This window comes from Lutjanus erythropterus, chromosome 14, assembly GCF_056507025.1.
Source record: "Lutjanus erythropterus isolate fLutEry1 chromosome 14, fLutEry1.hap2, whole genome shotgun sequence".
NCBI lineage: Eukaryota > Metazoa > Chordata > Actinopteri > Lutjaniformes > Lutjanidae > Lutjanus > Lutjanus erythropterus.
Window position 1 is genome coordinate 13,328,058 of NC_139330.1, and position 26,997 is coordinate 13,355,054.

Consider the following 26,997-nt stretch of genomic DNA (forward strand, 5'->3'; position numbering starts at 1 on the left):
CATATTGATATTTATTTATGTCAATGTATGCTTCAGAGAGGCTCTGAACATCCACGTTGGACAGTAACAGATTAACACCCGTCATTATCCTAATAACATGCATCTTATTTGAAGGAATTGTCATTCATTGTGGAATTAAGGCTTGAAAACAGCCCATCTTTGCTTGATGTGACTTAATTGAAGGCTGCTCGTGGTCCGCTAAACATTTTTGTCAATCAGGCTTACTAATCATGCACATCAAATTAAAACACTGCCTCTCAGTGATCTGGGAGGGGATTTGTAACACTCCACTCCACAATTTCTGCCCCAGACACTGAACAAAACATTAAGCCACACGGGTGAACAAACTGCTTTTGTGCAACAGAATCTAATTTCTCCTCTAAAAAAAAAAAAGGCAGAATAATACCTTAATAGGCCCCCATGTCAATAATTTGCAGCAGAGGAGGGAAAACAAACTGAGCCTTAGTGATTTCTTCTCTCAAACTTGGTTTAATATGGCTGCAGCTGAGCCAATTCTTTATTTTACCATTAAAGTTCTAATACTGTGGTGGTATTACTTCTTTTTATAGCTGCCGGTTCCCTCTGTATCTTCAGGCTTGGCCCTGAACACCCAGGGGGACACACTGATTGGTCCTATTCAGGTGCAATTTCCTGCCTCTCTATTGAGAAATGGGGCCCGTGTTTGCTACAGAGCGAAAATCATTCCATCTCATCCACAGATTGGTGATTCTGCCACAGAAGGAAAAAGAAACCCATTTGCAGTTCCGCAGAACAGTTGGGTCTTTCTCTTCTCCTACGACACAGCGTGGATTGGTTGATGAAATGGACTCAACTTTTGATCTGACAGGATAGATAATGGACGTAAAGCACAATGTACTGACTCAGTGAACACAAAAACATCACAGTAACTTTCTCCCCTGATGCATTAGATTATCTGTGTTACTGCAAAACTGCAAGAGAAAGATAGAAACTTAACTACTGTAATATTATTTTCTGATTGTTTCCCAGTGGTTACATCCTAAAGCACAAATAAACACACCCATAACACTGCACAATGCCATATATTACACGGCTATAGCCAAAGTCTGTATAGGGAATGCACCCAGGTCTGAAGATGTTATATGGGGAAGCACAAATAATGGGATGGAAACAGATATTTCTTCTCCCTGAAATTGCTTGTTATTATTCTAGAAAAAAATAATCTGCAAAGTATAACACAGTAACGTTCAGAGTACTATTTTTAACTTTTATCTAAGTAAGGGGTCGGCAACCTTTACTATCAAAACAGCGATTTTTGGCCAAAAAAGAAAAAAAATGTCTGGAGCCGCACCTATTAGATTCTATATTTTCCTCAGAGACTTTCCTTGTTTTGGATTTGGCATCTGTAGCTAGCCTGGGGAGACTCAGGAGGACTAGCCACCGGAAAAAAATTGAGGAAAAGGCACCAAAGATGTAGGCTATGACACACATTTTAGATGACAAAATACTAATTCAGGCTAAAAACTGTTTTTGTCAAAATCACACAAGAAGAGAGAGAGGGGCAAAAGAGCAACATGCAACTCCGGAGCCGCAAGTTGCTGATCACTGATGTAAATACATTTTTACACAGTTAATTTTAATTTATAGTAATAATTTTGTACTGTGAAGTGCAGTAAGATTAACACATCAGGAAACATGAACGCAACATCATCGCAATTGCAAGTGCACTTTTTCGTGCATGTAATACTCTATATTATGTATATTATATACTTTGTAAAGAATATCAGTCATTATATTGACTTCTTTTTTTACCCTGTAATAATGTAATATTGGTAACGGCATCTGCTTCTGAAAAAATAGTATCTGTCGGGGCCTAAATGTATCTTCCGGTCTTCTATCCCAGTAAAGATTCAGAGACAGATGATTTAGTTGGCCGAACACATACAGATAATGACATCTCTGTGCACATTAACTGCGCACCATGCCAAACAGGCTGAAGCCCAGAAATACCCTGAGCACAGCAAAATATGAGAAAATAAGAAAATACAGGCAGAGGGCTGGATTTCTGCAGATACAGACACCACCACACACTTCTGGTGAGTTATAATGATTTAGAAGGATTATATTTATATGAGTCTGTACATTTTTAGGGAGAATGCTGCACAGTCTGGCTTTAAACAATGATAAGCTTTGTATTGTTCAGCTTTGTATTGCCATCAAAAAAGTTTTGTGAACACAACTCCCACGTTTCCTCCCTCCCATTAGCCACCTCTGCGGCAAGACAGTCGTGTAGCGAGCACTCAATAGGAGACGACAGTAGAGCCACCTACATCAAACACATAAACAACTAACCTGCCCTGACCCTTCAAATATCAGCCTCACTATTAAAACACAGAGCAGTCTCAGCAGATGGCCGGCCCCAGGATGTTGTTCGCCGTTGGCAGGGATTCCTCACTGTCACCTTTTTATCACCTCATTGTCACAGTCTGATTCCCAGTATCCAGTTGACAGATGAGCTTCCTCTGAGGCGGCACTCGCTATCTCAGTGTTCCACAAAACAGTCTTCCCAATCCACCGCCAAAATATCTGGGGCTCCTAAGAGAGAGAGAGGGACTGCAGCGGCTCGGTCTGGTTGTCACTTCCTTCCCCGCTTTCACTGAGGTGACAAGGAGATGTCAGATATGGGCCGACAACTGGAGCATATGAAAGCTCCGGCGCTGACAACCCTTGTCACCTTTAAGACTTTCGCCAAGGATGGGACAGGGAAGAAACACAAACACTTTTATTCCCCAATTTTAGGGAACACTCACGCCACATAAAGACAATGTGAAGTCTACATTTGACAGTCCTAAAACCAAAATAAAGGACTCTTCTGCCATCTGGGAGCAGAAAAGAATACTGGTTAGACAATAAAGAAAAGGAAAGGGGCAAGCTGAGTATTCACAAGTTGACTTGACTTGACTTGAAGATTATTTTAAAGAGACACTTCACCCCAAAAATCAATAATACACATTTTTCCTGTTACCTGTTGTATTTATCCATCTAGATTGTTTTGGTGTGAGTTGCAGGAACATGACATACGAAGACGGGCATGGAGGCTGCATTCACCCATCCAATGGAAGTCAGTCGCACAACGAGACTACACTGGAACATCAACCTAGCAGTTCCTAAAATCTTCTGGTTCTTCTTCAGGTTAAAGTGTGAAGAAAGCAAGGATCCTGGGGCCCTAGGATGGGATTAAAGGAGTGCAACATCAGTGAAGGGGGGCTCCTGGTTCATGACTGTGCAGCCGGCACAATGCACCATGGGGGGCAGAAATGCAGAGGAGGCTTACATCCTGAAGAGTTTTGGAGATACTGGCTGTAGAGAAGTCTGTCTTCTCTTAAACATAATAGAACTAGATAGCGCTCAGCTTTTGGTGCTCAGAGCAAAAATACATTTGCAAAACTCAACAGTAATGTCTTCTACCATAAATCATAACGCGGTTACTCAAGATCATCCACAGACTTTATTGTAAGCAGTTTCATACCAGAACTTTTTTCTTTCTATTGAACAACACCTACCAAACGTGCTAGCTAGCTCAATGGTGCCAACATTACAGCTCATCTGTGGAGGACACCATTAATGTTTAGATCCTGTGCTGTGAAAAGCGCAAGCTTCAAGAAAAACAAGAAAATACTTCCTACATGAAACTGCTCACAACAATCTGTGGATTATCTTGAGCCAGCAGGTCATGATTTCTGGAAAGAGACATTGCTGTTAAATTTTTCAAATGTATTTTTTGGCACCCTGAGCACCAGAAGCCGAGGGCCATCTAAGTGCATTATATTCAAGAGAAGGCAGACATCTCAACAGCCGATATCACCAAAACTCACACTAAAACAATCAAGATGGATGAAGAGGAGAGAAAAACAGCCATAAAGACATCAGCTGATCTCTTCATGTGATTCCTGGCACTTATTCAGGTCTTGCTCAGAGTGGTGGAAGGTTGAAGGGGTCAGAATGCTTCAGCCGAAGTGCTTGTGGATCATCATCCGACAATTTTTGAGGCTTTCTTAAAGTGAAAATCCGTCAAGTGCACCTCTGTGATTTTGTCATGTGTTAGGAACAAATGTGTACAAGAAACATTTGCATTTCCAGCAATCATTTGAATCTCCATCAATCACAGAAAAAGCTACCACTTAATGAGATGTGTGAAAGTGAAAAAGTGTTCAGGGTTTGAAGATCTCTCTCAGGCAGGTGTTAAGGAATGTCTATCATGTCGGCATATGACGATGTCCAGAGTAAAACATAACGATGGACGGTGGTATCATTGCTTGGTCAAAAAGGGTCTTTGTCTCAGCACTAAATGTCCATAACCAATTAATTGTGTTTAAAAGGCAAATAATAAACAACATAAAGATTGAGCAAAATGAACAGCAGCAACAGCTTCCCTTTATTTTCATATGCAACAAAAGTATGGCAATTCTAAGGGGATGCATCACCTTATATAGAGAAACTTTTAAACAATATTATGATGGTAGGGGTCTCAGTGGTCAATGACTGTCAGCCATCAGAATAGACAGTAGCATCATCCATTGTTCATGAGGGCAACCAAGTGCAACACCGCGGCTGTACCCTTATCCCCATTTGTAGAGGTCAGAGCATCTTAGCGCTCTCGCAAGAGTGAACACAAGGTTTCCGCTCTATCATTCATGGCAGGTATTACACCTTTCGCCTTTTTTGACAAGGTCAAATGACATGTGCGAACTAGTTAGTCTCTAGCCGCTTCCAGCACGTTCCTGGGGGATCAAAAGGAGTTCGTAGGGCAGATAAAATGTACATTCTGTCCAGCATGCTCAGGGTCTACCCCTGAGTCTTCTCCCAAGTGGATATGACCTGAATACCATTACATGGAGGTGTCAAACAAGAATCCTAATCAGAACCACCTCAACACAAAAGGACAGCTCTTTCTGGGTGTCCCTCATCTTGCCTCTCAGATGCTGGTACCCCAGGACTCGTCCACAGATAGTATATGCAGAGGTAGATATGGAGAAAGGCTGTGATCTGCAACTGTATATTCAAGCTTCCAAGCTTCAACATTTGGAAAAAACACTAAGAACAACTGTATAGAGGATACTGTTGTATTTCCAGCAATCATTTCAGGCCACATCAATCATAGGAAAAGGAAATTATCAGTTACTTCTGTAATGGAAAAAGAGAAACTTATATAAGAATACAGCTCTACAGACTCATTAAGAGTTATTCATTGTAGAACGTGTGAACAGGTCTTGAACTCGCTAAACTTGGCTTATGTTAAGTTACACACATCATTCTCACTGCCTGCTCATTAGTTTCAAGGCTGCAAGTCAAGATTCAGCCTTGAGCTGAGGTAACTTTAATCTCCATAAACAGATATCTGCAAATGAATGCAGAGTTTGTATGCAAGGGAAAAGATTTTGATATCGGAAGCATTCTGGTTTCTATTTCTCTTTACAGTCCAAGTAGCAGTGGCTGATCGAATTTGAGTGGGCTTCGGATGCATAAAGGTCAGCAGTCCATGTGCAGAGCAAAAGAAGTGGAATGCATTGGCCAAAAAGGTCTCGGTACCCGTCGGCTATCGTCTGATGATGAGTTAGCTTTTTATTGGTTATATTTGTTTACAGAGAATAGCGTCCAACTCCATTCTCACATTTCAAGTAGCTAATCAGACTGGAAACAATGACCAGCACATGTTAGTGTCATTGATTTTTTATTAGTCATTTTCTGTTTTATTTTGTAGTCTTCATCTTCCCTCTTGCCTCTGTTGCTTCACTTCCTGCCTTTGTCAGTTTTCCTGCCCTTGTGAGTTCTGATTAGCTTCAACTGCCCCAAATTTGTTCCTTGAGTATTAAGTTCTAATGTTTCTCTGTTTCTTTGTCACTGTTCGATAAATTTGTTTCATTTCTTTCTTTCTTTTTTTTTAATTGTTTGCCTTTTGGATTCTGAACTCTTGCCTGACGATCACTGAGAAACAGTGCAAAAAGCTGTAAATAAAACACTAATATCCAGTATTATTTCCTTGTGAAATTGATATGGCTAACATTTTAGCAATCAATTGACTGTTTACACATTAAGCAGACATGTAGCTTTTCTGTCAACCTTAATCTAAGTCCAACATTCACTCAACGTTCATTTCTGCCTTCCTCTGAGGAAAATATCTTGCTATCAGGCTGCTAAATGCTTGCTGTTCACCAGCTAGTCGTTAACTTTGCCTGTCTATTGTTTGGTGCTGATCAGGTTTTGTGCAGTGAGTCTATCAGAGCTTTTTTGTTGAAACACAGCTGATAAGAGCAATTGAAACTGAGCCAAACAGTAAAGTGATGGGCTGTAAAAGCAAAACAATTAGCTGAAAGATTTTTTTTACAGCTCCATAGAGCTGAAACTGCAGCGTCAAGTGATTTTTTTTCTGTGGGTTTGCCACCACGAGCGACACCTTTCACATTACATGGTCCTTTCATCTATTGCCAGTTTAAAAATATTGACTGGTGCAGCTTTAGCTATTTTATATCTATGGTATACAGCTTCACTATGGGGCACAGTAATGGGTCAAAATACTGTTTTACCACTAGTCTCATTTTATGTTCCCTCTGCTGCTCTTCATACTGAAAAAAACGAGCCCAGTTTATGGAGTGGTGCTTTACAATGAACACAGAGGAGTTGCAGGTCAAACCTTTGAATGTGACTGAATGCCTGGCAGTGATCAGGGGGTCTGGGGAGAGCTGTTACTGTCCAAAACCAGGAGGAGGCCATGTGGAAAGGCCAGGACAGGACTGGGCTGCGACAGTCACAGCGACTATGAGAGGAAGGTTAGCCGGCTGGAAGGAGTACAAGGAACAGGCTGAAATAATCAGGCCACAATGACAAATGAGCCCAGGGAGGCAGGGAGGGAAATAGAGGGACAGCGGAAGAGGAGAACTGTTTTGAGGAAAAAAGCGAGAGAGAAACAAGAGCTTGTGATTCTATTGGCTCGAGATGGTCTGCAAAGTTTCAGTGGCCTATATAAAGTTGATGATAGAGACGTGCTGGCTGGACTGACTTTAGGCTCAATCACAAGACACTTGCGTGTTCCTCTGAGGATTCCTGCGACAATGGCGCAAGTGAACGCCGCCTCTCCTCTTGGCTGTCTTCAACCAGTCGCCTTAAGCCACGACACCTCGGCTGGCCTGCTTTCACAAGGTGCACTTTCCACGTCCTACAAAAGTTTGTCTTTAAAAGTAGTGTGTGGGGAAGTTTCAGTTTCAGAGTCCCTCAAGGCTGCAATTTTAGGGCAAAATCTGTGGATTCACAATGCTGTATTACAGAAACTCCTGTGCTTTTGGAAATGGTCCCATATTTCGCTTTTTATGAGGATGATTTAAGGCTAAGTCCCCTCACTGGGCTTGTTATAACTGCTGACTGGGGGCGTAGAGGCTAATTTGTTCCACAGTCTCCGAAGGCTTCGTTCCATCCAGGCCTTAAATCAATATTCCTAATGGAGGCTGAACATCCATCCTCACTGCTCCACTCTCTGACTCTGACAAAGGCACGGACAGAAAGAGGAAAGCACCACATACCGCTCTTATAGATGACTCACCCTTGTTTTTGGTTTTGAAACCCTTAAAATCCTTAAGATGATCCCAGGGGACCACGTGTAAAGCTCTAGATGACAGTCTCTGCAACAACCCCAGCTAACCTCACTGCTCTTCAGTTCTGTTTTCAACAGCACTGTAGCAGCGTCCATTTGGTCATGATTCACCACTGCGTCTCTGGGCCCTCAGGGACAGCGGGTGATGCTGTTTGAGAGTGATCTGTTGTGATGTAATGCTTAAGGCAAAACCTTGCTGTTATAATGACATACCATACTACTTACACCCAGGGATCAAATTTGTTGCTACAGCCTAACCAGGGTTCTTCTCTGCATCTCTGCAGGGGGTGAGGTGACCTCTTGCACTTTGAGGTTTCAGACATGTGCGAGGGAAAGAAGAAGTTAGCGTCTTCTCATGTGTCACAAATCCTTACAAGGATTTGTGTGGATTTGGTGTGTGCAGCAGATGATAGTTAATTTTTCCTCCTCCAAGGTAATCCATTCAGTGTACCCTCGACTCCTACACATCATATCTATGCGGCAAGGGAATGGTCGCAGCAATTACTGTGGGCTGCAAACTTGACATCCGCCCAGCTTAAGGCAGCCTTTACCAAGCTGATGGGATTCAGTGTGGGCTTTCACGAGGTTGCTTCCTAATGAATTTCCTCTGAAGCTACGGACGGAGCTGTTCAAAAGCACAGCTAGATTCAGGATGTCTCAATGAAAGCAAAACCCCGCTTCGAGACAGAAACTGTGTCTGTGTGTGTAGGTAAGAGCTGTAGGAAAACCTTGCAAATCCTCTTAGTCTGCACATCTCTTTTTTGACAAAACAAATCAATGCCAAATACTTTCTTTGCGCTGTCTTGTGCACCCCTCCTCTCTACTTGATACCCACCCCTCCCCCTCTCTGTGATTGCAGGAATCATTACTTCCTCTGACAGCTGTTTGGTGTATTTTCCTGCATTCTCTCTGACTCTGCTGTGTTTTTGGCTTCCTTCTGGCACCGTATCAATAAAAACACTCGTAAGAAGATTTATCAAAGCTGGCGTTTCTTGTGACTTGCATCTTTTCTTTTCGATTTGCTTTTGAGAATAGGAAGCTCCCAAAAACTCCAGCTGGTCTATCGCACATCCATTAATAACGTACTGAAGTGCAGGAATGCCAAGCACCAGAAATCGTAACACCCTGTTTGACAAGCCTATAGATACTGGCAACTGTCTGATCTACAGGGAATTGGTTAAACAGCATACCTAGGCAGTGAACCAATTAGGTTTCTAGTTGTTATACAGTGAGGGAGAGGATGGGAGGATGAAGCAGAGCTCTCATCACTCCTATCTCATTACTTGCTCGGCTGAGATGCTGTCTCAAGCAGCAGCTAAATGAAGCAGACAGTTTATGAGATGCATACAGGTGCAACACATAACAACACTGTCACGCACGGGTACTCACAAAGTGTCTGCGTAAACTGGGGCAGAAATAATAAAGTTAGCATAGACTCAAGATATAAATTGATTTCCTTTATGTCTCACTGTTCTCCGCTCTCCAGCTTGAGGAGAAAAAGCTAAACTTTCTTTGAATTTGTGCACAGAGAGCCCTCAACATGGCAAGGCTTTAGTCCCTGAAGGTGAAGAGCAGTCCAGTACGACTCCACTTAATGAGGACAGTATTTTCGGTCAGCTTCTGACTGCAGGCTTGCGCATTCACAATATCAGAAATGATTTTCTGGAGCAACGTTATTCCAAATACATATTCTGTCACTGTCTTTGAATTTGCATGCGACCAGTCTGGTGATACCAACATAACAAAACATAAACACAGCTGCCCAGGTTCAGGGTCTGTGCATGCTCCACCAACTGATTTTTTTTTATTTTAACAGCTGCATCCAGACACCATCACACAGCTGTTTTAATGTGGCATCTCTTGTCACACAATCTGATGGCAATGGCAACCGCCTGTTGAGGATGTGCCTTTGCTTTCTGCAACCTGTCACTATGATGCTTTATTTGTTATGCAGATTTGACAGCTTCCCTATGCTTTTCAAGAGGGCCAGCCAAATAATAGCAGGCAAGCTCTGAGCAATATGATGGAAGTGGACACTTCTGCTTGGAGAAGCCTTCTTAAGGCCCTAAACTTCTACGGCGATAAGCTAAAACATGAGTCACTGGGGTACCGCTAGGATAAAGCATTTATATCATAAACTGGTTTATCAAGCATTAATGCAAATTATATTTTCTTTTGGAGAGATTGATGTAGTTCAAATAAAGATATCTTCCCTTCTTAAACAGTCACTTTATCCACAATTACAAAAAATAGACCCACAAGTAAGTGTAATGGGCTACAAGCACTAATTCAAAAACATACACTTATCTTCTGAATGCTGAATACTGCAGCAATGGTCTTGTAAGGGCTGCGTCAACCAAGGTGTTTTTTCCCAAGGCCAGTGTGATTTTTTCTAATGGGAACAGCATATTTACACTCTGCTACAAATGTCCACAGAAGGACAAGGCAATGAGCTTCTTTTTTGAGCTGAGCACTGAGTGTATGACGGTTTTTATTGGGTACAGAAAGCTTTGGGTAAAACGCTGCACTCATCACAATCACTTTTTACCCAGCCATGCAATCACAGTGGACGAGGGGTGGGACAAATAGACTACCAGAAACTTCAGCTCTTGAATGAAACAATGGTACCCAATGAGATGTTTCCTCACCCACAGAATCTCTGGGACCAAACTGGGAGAGTATGATTGTTTGGTATGTAGACCAGAAAGGTGGGGGAAAGAGTGAGAGGACGCAGCAAAGCACCACAGGTCAGAATCAAACCCAGTCTGCTGCAGAGGACTTCAGCCCAGTTGATGGGGCGCACGCTCTACCAATTAAGCTACTAGGGGTGTAACGATACGTCAAATCTGATCAACACAAAGTGAAAATATCAATCTATATCATCAACTTTTATTTTGAAATTCCCATGGCATGTCTGCGTCACAATTGTCTGGAAGAGTTTAGTCATAAGATTATTGAATTATACATAATTTAGTTGCTTTTTGGGGATTGCCGTAAATGTAACTGAATCAGTTAAATAGACATAAGATACTGTCAGAAATCCTATTGTGGCAGACTTTGTGATAAATATCAAAATATCACCATGGCAAAATTCAATTCCCCACCATTGTACTGCAGTGGAGGCAGAAATCTCAAATCCTTGGCAAAATAAAACCCTCCCCTGCATGGATATCACTAGCAGTTTGTCAGATAATATGTTTTTTGTAATCAGTGTGAACTGATAAGTGTGAAATTATCTCCCCTCATTGTTATTCTCGCAGATGTTAATGACCCTTAGAATTAAAGCTATCAAAGATGATGGATTGTCCAGACTAACTATTTGCTGAGTGTGTCGGCATTACATCTTTGGTATGAGGGAAGCTGGATGGGTTATTTTTTTTTCCCTATATGCTCCCAGTGAGACGGACAGGCCCTCTCTGCTGTGGAGCCGACTGAGAAAGCAGAGAGAGGGGGTGTGAAGTGTGAAACTTCTCATTCCCACGTAGCCACACTGATACAATTTAGCATTTTTGTCACTAATGGGCATTTGAAATAGTGCTGGATGTATGAGAGTATGAGAGAGCAGAGCAGCAGAGCACATGGAAAACTAGAACACAGAAGGGTTTGGCAGCCATACACTCCTGCAGGGAATTATACTATAAAAAATACACAGGCCTACTACTGTACGCTCATTAAAATGCCCTCAGTTTGTTCAAGTGGAGTGGCTTCTCCAGCAAGCAGAAATATCCTGTAGATTAAACCTAAATGATTCACAACTTGATGAGAGAATGAGCACGGGACACGGCTTTGTCTTGGTTCATCTGCTCACCATCTACACATAATCGATCTTTCACAGGATGCGTGAATAACAGAACATTCTGGTGGCGATTGCTCAGAAGATAGGCACGTGCAATATCATTCTACCAATTACAGAGGAGCAAAGCGCTTTGTGTAATATGCCGTGAATGCCGTGCCAGGTCCCCAATTACATTTAGAAATGTGTCCCACTCGGAGATGAGCGTTGAATAATGAAAGCAGCCTCCATTCACCCACATATCAGACTCAGGGGAAGAGTAAGGTCATTTCAAACCACAGTAATTATCAAATGTGTGCTTCATGGGCTCAGAGTCAAAATTAATATCCCAAAATATCTTTCCTGTGTTAATTGTTTCTTCAGTTAATAGCGCTGTGTTTCTGGAGGAAATTTTGTTTCAAGCCTTAATGAAACTAACAAAACTTTTTTTCACTAAGTGCCAAATGCAGAAAGTAAAGTGCATGCAACACCAGGAACATAATATTCACCAAAAGAACATCTATTTTAGGCCTGCAGCAGATTTTAGAGTGAGCATGCACTCATCTATTGAGAATCTCTTAGTTAAATATACAAAATGCACAAGCAGACAAAGCAGGCGAGCGACACAGGCAGTGCAGACGACATTGAAAGTGTAAAAACATAGGATAGTCACCAGAGATTTACTAAAAAAACATGTTCAATTTCCTGTAGGATCTCAAGCTCTCTAAAGACGTTTCGGACCTCATCTCTCTCTATGCACTGCTGTTTGTTCATGTACTTCATGGCGTACATCTTCTCGGTGTCCCTCTTTTGCACAATGCATACCTGCAGCAAGCAGAAAGAGAAGGGGGAAGAGGGGGGAGACAAGAGAAAAGACAAAATTAAACATATTAGCACAAGACGAACAGTTTACGTAGAAAATCTGCAGGTGAATTCCTAAAATCAATAAACATGCATACATAAATGAACACTGATCTAATTGCAAAACTGTATTGGCAGGGAAGAGGCTATTACATCACTAGTAAGGTGCTGATGCCAAGCTTTAGCTCCACACGTGCGGCCACGCTGCTATGCAAATCAAACATGTTTTGAAAATAGCCCACAGCATCTTTCAGCCGTTGATTAATGCGACCGTTGAGATGGATACCCTATACTGATGCATAAAACGCTGACACGCTGAGCAACTCTAATGAACTTCGTTTCCAAACACAGAAGTTTGTGGTGGAAAACCACTTCCAAACAAATCACCTCATTATTTATTTATCACAAGTTTTGTGGTTTTGTCAGGAAGTGGCTGTGAAAGGTCAGGGGCAGGATGGGACTCGAGGGAGGTCAGAGTCATTACAGTAACATTACTGTCAAACCACAGTCATTAAACAGATCATGTGTCTGCTGCAAATCCTGCCTCGCACACAAATAAGAAATTAAAGTCTTAGAGTTGCTTGTCTATCTTGATTCATTCTGTCTTTTTTTTTTTTTTTTAAAGATCGGTGCGTAGGATTTCATGGCGTCTAGCAGTGAGCTTGCAGAGTGCAAACATGTCGCCTCACTGTCCCCTTCCAAGCATGTAGGAGAGCCTATAGCAAGTGTAATTTAATATTGGCACGTTTGTTTTATTGTTAGATGGAATGACTTTTTTGAGTACAGAGAGAAATTGTTTCAGTATCAACTTGGGGAATACTGTTGAATATTTGATGTGACTTTATTCCTGTGTATTTTGACCTCTGTGAGATCTGTGTCATCCCGTGCAGCTTCCATAGACATGTAACAAATGAACAGGAAGGGGAATTTTGTTGTCAAAAGCAGAGTAACACAATTGTTTTATCGTTGGAGTTGCCACCGAGCCGACTCAACATGTAAATCATTCTCATGTCATGCCTAGAAGTAAGATGTGATGAAGAAAATAAGATCAATGCAGACTGAAGATAGCCACTCTACCTTTGTGTGAAACTCACGAAAAATGTGAAAGGCCGCATTTATAGCCAGCCTTTGGTTTGTAATTCAATTTGAAATTCAACATGGTGGCCTCCAACACCAATAAAAACTGACTGTTTTTAGCAAAGGAGTTTGGTTGGGTCAGAGCGAGCAATATTTGGTTTATATAACTGCTATTTTCCATCAGAAAAGGCTGTCTGACGGCGAGGTGAAGAGGTGAAAAATCAATATAGTGTACACATAAACTGATATTGATTTTTTTAGGTGGCTAAAATATGTTTTTCTGCCAACCATGTCCACAGCAGTATGCTGCTTACTTTCCTACACTCCAGCCGCAGGTAAAACAGTACGACCTCACTTCAGAAAAAACAAACTATCCCTTTAAGACCAGATGCTTGTGCAGTTTTAGTCAATGGATCTTAACATGGCACAGACACAGCTAAAGGACAGGTTTGGATTTTTCAAATCTTTAGTAATACAAAAGTCATAAACCAAATGTTTATTGAGAGAGTTATTGGCACTGCAAAGGGAGTTCTTTATGGCCATTATGAAGAGGAGGAAAGAACACACCGGCCAATAACTGTCTCAGCATTCAGTCCATATGGCATGTGTGTATTGTATTAAAATAGACCATCCTTTAATGTGGCTTTACTGCAGTCTCCAAAGGGTGGTAAAAGATCTAATTTGCATGACTGTTTAGCAGGGATGCCACCAACGCTCAACACTGTCGGTAAAATGCTTAAGTGGGCCAGAGGGAAAACACACATTTACAGTAGCTTCGAATGCAAAACAACAAACAAACTGCAGAAAAACACTGTTAAACAGTTTTTTTTATTATTATATCTTTAACCCTGATATCTTGAACTCTGTTTTTCTTAACTGGGGGATAAGATTGAGAGAAATCTGGGTGAAGATTTCCAACAGAGACAGCCGATGTCTTTGTCTTGTTTATGTTTCACTGTGGCAGCGGTGCAGCAGGAAACAGCATTACTCATCCTTGTAATACACTTTAAATATGCCGGCCTCGGTCCAGAGCTGTGGTAGGGGGTCGGAGTGGAATCTGATTACCAACCACCTGCATGTAAACGCGCTCTCTGGTTTTCCTCCGTAACTTCATTTCTCCCAATAACCTGGCTTCTTGCGTGCATGTGAGCATAGTGAATGTGAAGCCCTCACTACAGACAGAAAATCCACACCATCGTTCACTGTCACAGTATCTCAGGAACAAAGCCTAAGCAGCTGTTTTGGCCCTGTAAAGTGCACCCCCCCAATGCCCAAATGTAGCACTTGACCATCCTGTGAAGCATTAAAAGCTAAACAGCCCCCTGCTATTTCTGTTATAGACAGAAGGCTTTAGCTGGATTGAATTGTCCACCAAGGCACAGGTCTCCTCATTACAGTCTGAACCAGACAGATGGCTCTTTTACACAGCACTCTGGCCCTGATGCACTGCAAACAACACCCATCTCAGCTACTCATTTGTTCAGTCTTTAAGTCTTACTCAAGACAGAAAAAAAATACATGGTTTAAAGAGTAACTTCTGTATTCTTTTAAACCTGGACCCTATTTTCCCATTTTTTTTTAAATGTCTAAGTGACTAATAGTACCACAATTTTCTGAAATTGCTCCAGTATTGTGACAGAGCGCTACAGAAGCCAATCCTTATGGGCACTGTCAAATTAACTCCCCTAAAAGTGCTTGTTTCTGCCACTGACAGGCTCACATTGTTATTCTAATTGTCTGACAACATTGTGGAAATGATCAGCATAGAGACAGACCTTTTGTTGAAATAACAATATATATTTTGTTTAACCAGAAACAGACGATATATTTCTCTAACCAAACCACATTTACAGAAACAGTAATTTTAACATCATCATCATCTTCAATTAAACTCGACAAAAACAAAATAACTGGTCATTAAAAACATCTTGGCTCGTCTCTCCGCTGCTCCAAGAGTCACCGGCGCTGGTTTGGCTAAAAGGAAGTCTTTATTCACCGTGTTACGTGTGAAAATGATTGGAAGAGGAGCGAGACGGAGGTTGGACATCAGAGAAACAGCGGGGAGAAACGGTGTGTGCAGCCAGAACATTTTCACATCTAACGCTGTGAATAAATGATTTATCTCCACCACACAACCAGAGCTGGTGATCCTCAGAGCAGCGGAAAGGTGAGCCAAGACAGTTTTGGTGAATTTTACTTCGTTTCTGTTGGGCTCAAATATGTGTTTTATAATGATAAGATTACTGTTTTTGTAAAGGTAGTTTGGATGAGTTTGGCAAGAGCAATAAAACAGCTGTTTGATGTTATACAAAAAATATCTTACTCTTTCAGAAAAAAAAGGTCTATTTCAGTAGGGATCCTTTCCATAATGTTGCCAGACACTTACAATAACAGTTTGAGCCTGCCAGTGTCATAAAAGCACTTTTAGTGGGCGTACTTTGACGGTGCACAGTTGCCCAGAGGGAATACATTGTAGGTTAGTTTTGCATCTGACAGCTGCAGCGGTTTCCCTCAACCAAACCATCAGGCCAAATTAAAAAAAATCCTGTCATGATTATTCACTTATTAGACGCAAAACACAGGAAAAAAAACGGGTCCAGGCTGAAAAATACCAAAGTTACCCGATCACATGGTGATACCATCTTGATATTGCTCTGTATTCTAATGACCTCTACATTACAAAATAAACGATAAAGATTAAGAAATCTTTGGTTCCCCATTGCACTGGTGGATTTTCTTCACTTTAATGAAGTGGGGGGGATAAAAAAGAACATGAACACCAAAGTAAATGGGGTGTTAAAATAGACATTTTCCGTGTGGTGACAGGAGGAAATCTATTACTGTGTAAAACACCATCTATTTAATTGTGCTCATGATTCCCCCTCAAGCACAGAGCTCGAATGAGAGCCAGGTCTGACTCGGCTCTCTCCTGTTTCCTTTTCCATCTGGATCTCCTCCAAGTCCAGATTCCCCCTACTGCTGTCACTCTCATTAGCTCATCGTAGCTGAATTTCATCAAACCAGTTCCTCCTTCTTCAAACAGTGTCAGATTATAAACTGAAGAAAATAGTTCCAATTAGCTGTGCAGGTCACAGTGACAACTGCAGATTTATACCACACTAAATTAATAGTGATTTTCGAAACAGGGGCTTCTCATTTCTCTCCAGCAGCCTTCGATTTTACCAGCTGAAATGGAAACAGTGGATTTGATCCGCTTTAGCAATCTGGCTAATTAAGCTAATGTTAGTTCTGTGAAATGGTTGAAAAGGCCGCCCCCTGATGACTTTCTAATGTGATTCATTTTAAGACAAAAAAAGGTTCTTATCTGTATCATGTATAGCTACATTATATACATGATAAAGTTTTATGCTTATGTTTTCCAGACATGGAAATAAACAGCAGAGTTCTGGAGGAGATAGGGTGGATGAATGGGTGAAAAATGGGACTTTCTTCCCGGAGACTGGTGTTTGAGTCCTGTGTGAGGCGATTTTTTTCTGGCTTTCAACTGATAAATTTGGATATGGTTCCTTAGTTAGGCTCCAAAATGACCACAGGCTACTGTTTGCACATTGTAGAGGATGAAAAATGTCACTACTGCAAATCCCACTGAAAAAAATAGTCTGAATGTCAACATCAGTCAATGTCTTCAAAAAGTCTGTGAAAAAAGTTTCACTCTTGAACAACTTCTGATTGTCTTTTCACTGGTGACCATCGTCATGGTGGAAGAAGTTTGGAGATCCTCTACTTCAGTAAAAGTACTAATATCCACTGTGAAAATACTCATCTGTAAGGAAAATCCTGCACTCACAACGCTGCTTGAGTAAAAGTGAGTAACTACGATCAGCTTAATGTACTTAAGGTATGATAAGGTAAAGTACTTAAAGGTGCTCAGCCCTCATGACCTTATAAGACGCTACAAACAACAAAAGAAACAAAAATCAGGAGCAAACGCAGGTATGAAAAGTATTCATTGTGCAATAAAATGCTCCCTGTCAGTAACGAGTAAATATAGGTGACACTAGAGTAAAAAGTATTTACCTCTGAGGGGAGTAGAAGTATGAGTTAGCATAAAATGGATGTACAAGTACTAAGATGTACTAAGCACTAAGTACTTACAAATTGTAGAATAAAACATAATTAAGAATTTGCACCAATTGAAGGACCTTAATTTACCTTAAATAAGCATGTTTCATTATAACAAATATTCATTCATCTCAGCAAATCCAAATACCAGGCCTTTTCATTGATTTAAATATAGTTGGACATGCTGTCAAATAAACTGTTTCCTTACACTTTTGCTCAAGTCGATTACAGTTGCTTAGCTATAATTGGACAATTACGAACATTAAACTCATTCTCGTGTTATATTTTGATCACAGTTCACGTAGGTATCAATAAACCTGTATTGTTATCAGTCATTGTCCTTATCAGTCATTGCACACTTTTATTAGCGTCTGATCATTTCAGGACTGACACAGAGGGCTTCTCTCACTCCTATGAAGAAAAGATATGATCCTGGGGGAAAAGCCAAGATTCAACACACATTTTTCAATTTAAAAAAGTCGAATATCAGCAGAAAAAACTGCTTATTGCCAGTTAAATTTTAAAATCCTGCTATTGGATTTCAAGACTCCCTATCAGTTCAACCATACCCCACACCTCCTTTTTAGACTTTTTTTTTTTTTAGCCCTCAGCATGATAACACACAGCTCCAGGCCCTCCCTTTTTCCATCTCCCTCGTTGAGCTTAACACAGACCCAGTTTCTCTTTGCTCTTAGCCAGGCCAGCCTGTACCATCTGCACTGTGCTGGAAGGTAGACTAAATAAACTGCTTCAAATGATGCAAACAAGGATCCAAGGGGTCACCTCCGTATTTTCATCCCTCTTCCACTGTTAAGACAAATGAGCCTTTCCCATGTGCACCTTAACCCGTTTACGTTCAAGCAATTTTCCATGTCAGCATCATCTGGGAGAAAAAAATGGTAACAGAGGAAATTTTGGAGAAACTCACTGGCCCAGGGCCTGTTTTGGAAATCTTCTTTATGGTTCGGTTGGGAGTGAAAGCACATTCTCTGGAGTGCTGCAGGAATGAATCCTAAAACCCAGAAATGTGTTAGCATATTAACATCTGAGGTTTCCTCATCTCAAAGTCAGTGAGTTTTTTAAATTTTTTTTTTTTTTTGGTTACATGGCTGAAATAAGGTCTGTGGTTGGCACAAGCTTCAGAGATTTTCATGTTGAGTTTGGGGATGAATGATTTTGAAAAAATATTGAATTGTGGTTATTTTGACTGGTGTTGCAATTACAATATGATTTGCAATATTAGAGGGAATGATAATTTAACATAATTATTCTCATTTTTATTGAAAAATATATAAAAATGATTGTGGTGTGATGTTTGCGGGGCTCCGTACTGTATTTTGATCACCTCCCGTGGTTCAGCTTGGATGTGATCTACAGACTGAATTTAACTATCGCAGTGTGAGGCACCATTTTAATGCCACCGTTACTTTTTAAAGTCATTATTCCTTAAATCTCAATGCACAGTTGCAGTGACAAGCAAGACAGATGCTTGCTGTGTTTGATTCTGAAGCACTGAATCTTGGGGAAAAAAAGAAAGAAAGAACAGCAACTGACTTAAAACACAGCCTTCACTGTTGTTTGGTTATTACTTGTGACGTGTAACCAATCAGGGCCCTGTTTCCCAGAGCCTTCGTAGCGCTACGTGCATCATAAGTTGTATTTTAAGGTCTCCTGGGCTGTTTCCCAGAGTTGGGAAACAGCCCGTAAGCTTAAGGGAGACCTTAAGATACAACTTACGACACACATAGTGCTACGAAGGCTCTGGGAAACGGGGCCCAGGTCTACACCAATCCAAAATCTGATGGAAAGAAATTCCACTCCCAGGTTGGTCTACAAAAACACGTCATCCCTGCAGCACTTTACAGAGTATGCCAGAAGTAAGTCTCTCATATACAAGCAGTGACCTCTACTACATATACTAACATGAGAAAGTGAGAAACAGTCATGATGTGTGGGATCTAACGTTTGCATTTGAGGCCTGTGAGTGACAGATGAACCTTATCTGTATAACTCTGGAAATTATGGCTGCACTCGTATTACAGCACTCAGTGGACATTACATTTATTTTCTATTATTGGTACAGAGCACAATTTTCTGAGAGATGTGATCTGTTAACTTGAAAGCACTACTGAGGAGAGCGTTTTAAAAAATGGTTTCTGCTCACAACTCCATTACTAAGTGAGCGTAATGCAACTTAAAAAAAAAAATGTGGGAAGTGAAATGTTCACTGTGCTGGATTATCTATTTAAAGCAAGCATCAAGTCATATCATACTGAGATCAATGAATCGAAAATAAATCTAAAACCTTATGGTCTCATTTAGAAAATGTTAATAATAATGTAAAGTATATGCATGTATGCATGTTCTCAGTTAGTGGAAGTATTCATTAAGCATCATCTTTCAGCTTCCTTCTGTCTTATCCTTTGAATTTTTCATGTGGCTTCATTCAAATGCAGGATGAGCACTGTATGGTGGCTCCTGAGGCTCAAGCTGATGGCCCCTTTGCCCTTTTTTTGGCTGATGTGCCCCTCTGGACCAAATAAAAAATAATTATTACTACAACGCTTATTGCTGCTGTCTGTATAATCGCTGTTGTGAGCAAGATTGCCAAGATTCAACAAGACTGTCTCATTCAGATCTCATTCTTCTCTTCTTAAGATTAGAGAGACAGAAATCTTTCTTTCTTTGTTTTGTGAATGTAAGTTCTTGATCCTTATGCAGGTGATTTTCTCAGTGGTTATGGTTGGTTCACCTGTTTGTCTGAAAACGTTTTTGATTGATTCCCAGACTTAAACCATAGTCAAGCACTTAAAATCTGAGGAATTTTACGTCTGGTGGACATAATGACTGAAAATGGCTGCAATGATTCACAGTTCTGCAAAACCTTGAAAAAACTATTTTTTTCCTGTTGTTTTATACCAGCTGTTTTCTCATAACCAGCCAGTAGGAGCCGCAAGCTATCAACAACTGCTAGGCTAAAAACAAGGCTAACCGACTGGTCTGAGCATCTACAGATTAATTCCATACCTGATATGTTATAAGCCAAGAAAATAAGACATAACACGAGATGAATAAATGTCAGCTGTATGTTGCCTTACCCCTTTCGTAGGTGAACCCAGGACACTTGGTTACAATACAATTACACTATTGTTTGAAGAAAACAAAAACTTCAAAAAGTTGCAAACATCTGGATCACAAAACTCGAATGGAAATGAGATACTAATATACTATGAGCATATATTTATACAGAATTTGTATAGGAATGATTCTGTCCTAAGCTTTCTAATCCATCTAAGCAGTTTATGACCGTACTACAAAAAACTTTATCCATTGTTCATTTGCAAATCTCCACTGGTTGCATCTACAGGGCGCACTCTCCTGCTTTACTTTTTATATTTTGAGGTAATCCTGCCCATGCTAGGGAGACTGTATGTTACTGACTTAATCATGCGCATTAGTTAACAAGCTCTAATCTTGTTACTTAGCACTGCAAAGGGCTAATTGTTGACTGTGGATGCCCAAGATGAGAACAGCTTTATACATGACCTGGTGTTGCACGCTGATTGCAGTAACTCTAAACAAAGTAGAGGCAGACCGAGGAAGAGGGAGGCAGCTAAAGCTCTTTTTCAAAACTGACTTCAAGGCTGCAGCAGGAAAACAGGTGAATGTTTAAACTGAAGTATTTTGATGAATTACTGCCACTGCACCTCAAAATGTCCCACTAAGTTGAAGATAACTGCATATTGTCCAACCTCACATGCATTTATGTTTTCCTGATCATATAATTTTCTGTGTTGACCACAGTCTCAGTCTAATGTCTTAACTTGTATTGAACACTGCGTTATACTCAGGTATTTTTAGATTTCCTTTATTAAAGAGAACAATGTTTGTGGCAGCTGTGTAAAAACCAGAGTTTCTCATCCAAACAGACATCACACTGTCAGTCATCTCCCACCAGCCCCATCTTATCTAGTATCCTCAGGAGGCGGTCAGCCGAGCGAAATGACGACTTTTGAAAAGGATTTATTCATATATTCATTGAGCATATTACCAATTCATTGCATTAGACCAGTTTAGTGTGGAGCAGAAAAAAAAGTAACCATTTTCAGGCGGGAGGTGTGAGGCAGAATGTTTTGCAAGCTATTTGCATTTGAATGGAGACATTTTCACCTAGATTGAAATCAGTCGATGGAAGATTCCTGCTATCGCTGTAGCGCACCGGGTTAGGACTGAGGCGCTGACAGAGTGATGGCTTCTGAGACCAATTCTCTCCCAGCAGCAATGGACAATAAAGTGTGCCTAATTAATTCTGTAACATTATCTGCAAAATGCTAATGGTCAGTATGAGCCAACCCTCTATTACACTGCTGGCGAGGTTTCCATTGTTAAAATCTAATTTAGGAACACCTGCTATTCAGATTGCCTTTCAATATTTGTCAGAGATAAAGGTCATTTTGTTTTCGGACAGGCAGGGTGAAAGCTAGGAGGCGAGTTAGCGGAAGGAGCCAAATTTCTCCACTGGCTGGCTGGCGGTGCATCTGGGGAAATAGCCGGCTAATAAATTGGCACATTCACCAGATTAGGCTCTGGATTTTGAAGCCTCGAGCCAGAATGACTCACACAACAAAAAGAACTCATGATGCTGTCCACTAGACAACTTAAAGCCAATGAAAACTTGGCTTCAAGTCTAAAATGTATTTCTTAATAACATTATATATTTTTTTATTCTTTATAAGCCCAATCAAAACACTTTGGGTAACATTTATTAAGACTACTAAGCCACAAAAATGACATATGCACAGAAATACGTGATATCAGCTTTTTCCAATAGTCTAAATTTGGCTGAAAATACTGTATTTATACAGGATCTCATCACTTGTAGTAATAAACCAATAAAATCAATGTACAAATGTTCAAAGCCTTAGAGAGATTAGGCTGGTGATACTCCACATCTATGTTACAAACAACAAATCCCATGAACACGTCTACACAAATCTGATGGCTTCAGCTGAAGCTTCAGTCACACGCGTGTACGTCATGATTTATTTGCAAACATTATTGACACAGGATTAAACAGTGTGTTGGCTGGGAACTATTTTCAGCTGCGAAATCTGTTGTGTTTCTGAGTATTTACAGCAGCAGGACAGTGTATGTGGAACTGACTCAAAACACACTACAGTACTGTGTGTGTGTTCATAGTGATGAAAGACCATGACGCTCGCTGCAACAATGTGGCTCACTGATGGCTTTAGGACAACAATGGAGCTCTATGGCACAGAGGAGTGTGATATATCAGACTTTGGAGAAGCAAACAATACCTGTTAGTGGGAGCAATTCATCGCTGGTTTAGATCCTTTCATGGGATTTCATGTCAAAAAGGAAAACACACTATATTACCACATTTACCCACATTTCTAAACTTTTTCTCAGACAATATACCAGGGACCCCTTCATATGTGTCTCTTGGAATAATTTGACGTAACCTGTTTTACACTTATATGTTGTCCCATATTGTTTTTTGCATAATGTAATGCTAATTGTTTTTTTTCCTATTAGTTTTACAGGAAGCAATTTGTGCATATTAGATCATTTTTCTTAAGTCAAATTGTTTTATTTGTGTGCGTGTGTATGATGTAATTTTGGATTTATATATAAAGATTGGCCAGTGTATTGATATCAGATTTTTTTAACTCCCTAGTATCAGCATCAGACCAAAAATCCAGTATCTGTCAGGCAATAATATGTTCATTAAAAGTTAGAGATTGTTAGATTAGAACCTAACCTATTAATTAAACTATTATTCATCAATCTACGACACCTTTTATAAATACGTTACTAGTCAAACATTTGGACACACCTTTTAATTCAATGTTTTTTCATTATCTTTATTATTTTTCTTCATAGTAGATGGGAGACTATGAAGTATGGAATTGTGTAGTAAGCAAAAATATGGCAGAACATGTTTTTTCTTTTTAAGAATCTAAAATATAAGAAACACTCCTGTACTTGCGATCAAAATTACTAAATCTATGATTGCAAGTGCACAGTCTTTTTGCTTTTTAATGAACCATGGTCCTCTCCTGCACAGCTGTTGACCTACAAGTATGCAAAAGTTTTTTGCTCATTGATATTTCAGACTGTTGGTATAATCTGAACCATTCCTTATATAAAATAAAGAAAAAAAACATTGAATGAGAACTGTGTCATAACTTTTGATGGGTACTGTATGAATAAATAGTTTTAGTTAAATGAATCGATCTGGAAACTTTTCACTGATCCCCAGGCAGAGGGCCATGGACCCCCATTTGAGAACCACTGTTTTACTGTTCTGCTTTCACTTGTATTTGCTTGTTTACCATGACTATTTGAATTCAAATTGGGCCTTGTTTGACGAGCAACACTGACTGTACGCCAGTGTTTTGAGCAGCTGTATTTACATACAGCGTGTGAGTAAAGCTTGCTGTTATGGTCCAGGTGACAATAAATTCACCGCTGGAGCTGTCAGAGTCCTCTCGCTCCAAACAACAGGGAACTTGAATGTTGTTGTGGTTAATGAGCAAATACAATTGAAGGTAAAAAAAAAAAAAAAAAAAAAAAAAGCCATTCACATGGGCTGCGTCAAGGGTTTATACTTGGCTCCAGAATCCACGTCTCCAAGCAGCGGGAAGGACGACAGCGCTGGTCCTGGGTGAGATGCTGTCACAACTTTGGCTGTAATCTGTGACCACCAGCTGCACATAGCACCTGTTTATCTCTCCTAAAGAGAGCTTTTTAGAGGTGGTCAGACAGGCACACACACACACACACACACCGAGTTAACGTAAAGGCTGGACATATCGATTTCTCTGCGGGCAGTGTTAGAAGTGCAGAGTCATTTGATGTGGAGGAATCCAAAGGGAGGGACGGCGCACGTGAAGGAACGCTACAGATGACAGCACCTGTCTGTCTCATCTTCAAAGACAGCTGCCTGAAGGAACCCTCCTTTGCATCACATCCTTTGCTCACTTTTTAATAGTTTTGAGCTCTGAAGCATGAAACTAACTTTGTTTTTCTGCATCACAATCATTATTTAATCAGTGCTAAGAAAGAAGAACGGCACTAATAACTAGGAGCTGTTTCCTGGAGTTAATCTCCGCTGGGTCAGCCAGGGGCGCCTGGCAGGCAGAGAAACACGTTCCTGCAATTGAACAGCACATTAAAACATCCACTATTCTAAATAAAGCCACCAGTTATTCACCCATATGGTCTAAAAACTTCTGAGGATCACTAATGAGGCAATACGAGCAGCAATTACAGAATAACAATGGTGGGTCTTCCATGGTTTGTGATTGGAGCAGCTAGTTGTGGACTGGTTTGAAAGTAATCCATTAATAATTCAGCTTTCCATATTCAACACAACAGATCATCAGCGTCTGCACGGTGAACCATTCCACACTGCAGCCAGCCGATTATTCAGAGATCCTGTAATTGATATTGTTGCAAAAAAGGAGCAATACAAGAGTTAAATGAGACGTATAGAGAACCATGATACAACATCTCAAACAAAAAAATCTTTTTAAAGGTGCTGTAAGTCAGTGGTCCTTAGCACTCTGCCAGGGGATCTGTAAAAAGTTTTCAGATTCATTCATTTTAATCAACATAATATAGTCTTTTTTTTTATTATTATTATTTATGCTATTATGTCATTATAACCTACATTTATTTTATGATTACACTTTAAATCATTGTTTATTTACACAAACAATTTTATAGGCCTTTCATATTCAAATCGCAGGCTATGTCTATTATCGTTCCCTGTTTTTTCTCTGCATTTTATTTTATGTATCCACTAAGAGTGAAACACACTCTCTTGATGTGCGTTTGTGTATATTAGGCCTATGGATTTTCTATGTAGATGGGGTCTAATACCTGGTCGCGGAGCGCAGGGAGAGCAGATGGAATGTAAAGCTCTATCCAGTGGCGACTCAATTACACGTCTGCTACAAGACCTGGGGCTACGGGGTGCCAGACTACACAAGGCAACCGGGGAGGTGTCGGAGGAGGCCGAGGAAGCAAGCTTTTGGCTCTGGCTGAGAAGGCGTGACAAGGCATGGGGAGCGAGCGACTCCTGAAGAAGGTTAGCTGCAGGGGGTGTCAGGGAGACGTCCCTGTTCACTGTCACTGCCCCGCCACCGGGAGATGGTGAACGAGTGGGCACCGGTGGAGGTGAGGCAGGCCTAGTGCCTAGCAGGATGAACACCTGCCTATTCAGATGTAATTTAAATATATTTATCTTGTGTTCTTCTTTCACAAGTGGAGGTGCAAAAAAAAGTTATTATTGTTGTTATTATTGGGGAAAGTACTACCTTTAACTTTTATCTAAGTACATTTTTACACAAGTTCTTAATTCTTTAATATTATAATGTTATTAAGTACAAGGCCTACTACAGGTGGAGAAGTGCAAAGTTAGGATGGTTACACTTTTCCTATCTTCAGTTAGAAACTTTGACTTAGGGCTGTTCATCTGTAATGGCCCTTTCCTTCAAACTCTAATTATCATTGTTACCAAACCGTTAAGATATTTAGGATCTGCAAGTTAGGGTGCTGTAATATGGCTGCACACAACTAAAGAAAATGGACATGGTGAGGACAGAAAGGGACTCACACAAACATGTCTGGTCACATGCACAAACACGCACCATGCACAATCGGCCCAGATAAATAGCGAAGCTCGGATTACACACACACAGAGGCGGTGTAACTTAATTTTCTGCTCAGGACATCATTACTCCACTACATCTTTACATTTTCTGCATCTAGTCAGGCTGAATATTGTATATTGCACCTTTAAATTCCTTGTTGTTGTTGTCTTCCTAAATTTGCTGGAAGAATTCCACTGTGAGTCAATGTGACCCATCTACTGCAGATCATGAGTCTAATTATATATTCCACTGAGAGGCTCTGTCCAGCTCTAACTTCAGACTTCTTCCCTGCTTGCTGGATGGCTGAATGATGTTAATTTGGGAGGTCATTGGATAATCATTCCACAGGGCACTGGAGAATTCACAACAAAAAAAAAAAAAATCATCCCCTTTACTATTTAGTTCGGATAACAGAAATTGTTTCTGAAAGTGACCAGTATGACGGCATACCAATTTATAAAAAAACAGGTCATAGAAGTAATTCTTTATCTCGGTTTAATTAAATCCAGGAGGTGCTTTTCTTCAATTTTATTAAAGCTTTATGGCACCAAGAGCCCTAAATACAAAATAAGTTCTGTGGTATTAAAAAAACTGAGTTCAAGATGAACAGGTCCTTGAATACTCTTTTATTAACTGGGGGATATCTTACAATTGAGAATTTATGCTGCCAGATTTATGATAGAAGAGGTGTGAAAAATATTGAGCAGAGCGAGACTGACAGGCCTACAGGCAAACGCCTCGAACTGTGCTCAAAATAGGAAAAGATGATTACTATCCTTTAATAATGTGTTTCATCCATCACAGAGGAGATATTAAATCCTGCCTACCACTACAATTTCACTCGTGGCTTTAAAGATAAATATTTTATATGTTTATCATTTATCTCACAGTTCGGCAGA

General features: G+C 40.4%; 1 protein-coding gene across 1 annotated transcript in view; it reads right to left on the reverse strand.

Moving 5' to 3' along the window:
- stk32c (serine/threonine kinase 32C) overlaps nt 1–26,997 on the reverse strand; it is a 99,972-nt gene that overhangs the window by 21,048 nt on the left and 51,927 nt on the right. The window contains exon 3 of the mRNA XM_084736522.1: nt 12,070–12,221. Coding sequence (XP_084592648.1) covers nt 12,070–12,221 — 152 coding nt within the window. The remainder of the gene's footprint in view (nt 1–12,069; nt 12,222–26,997) is intronic.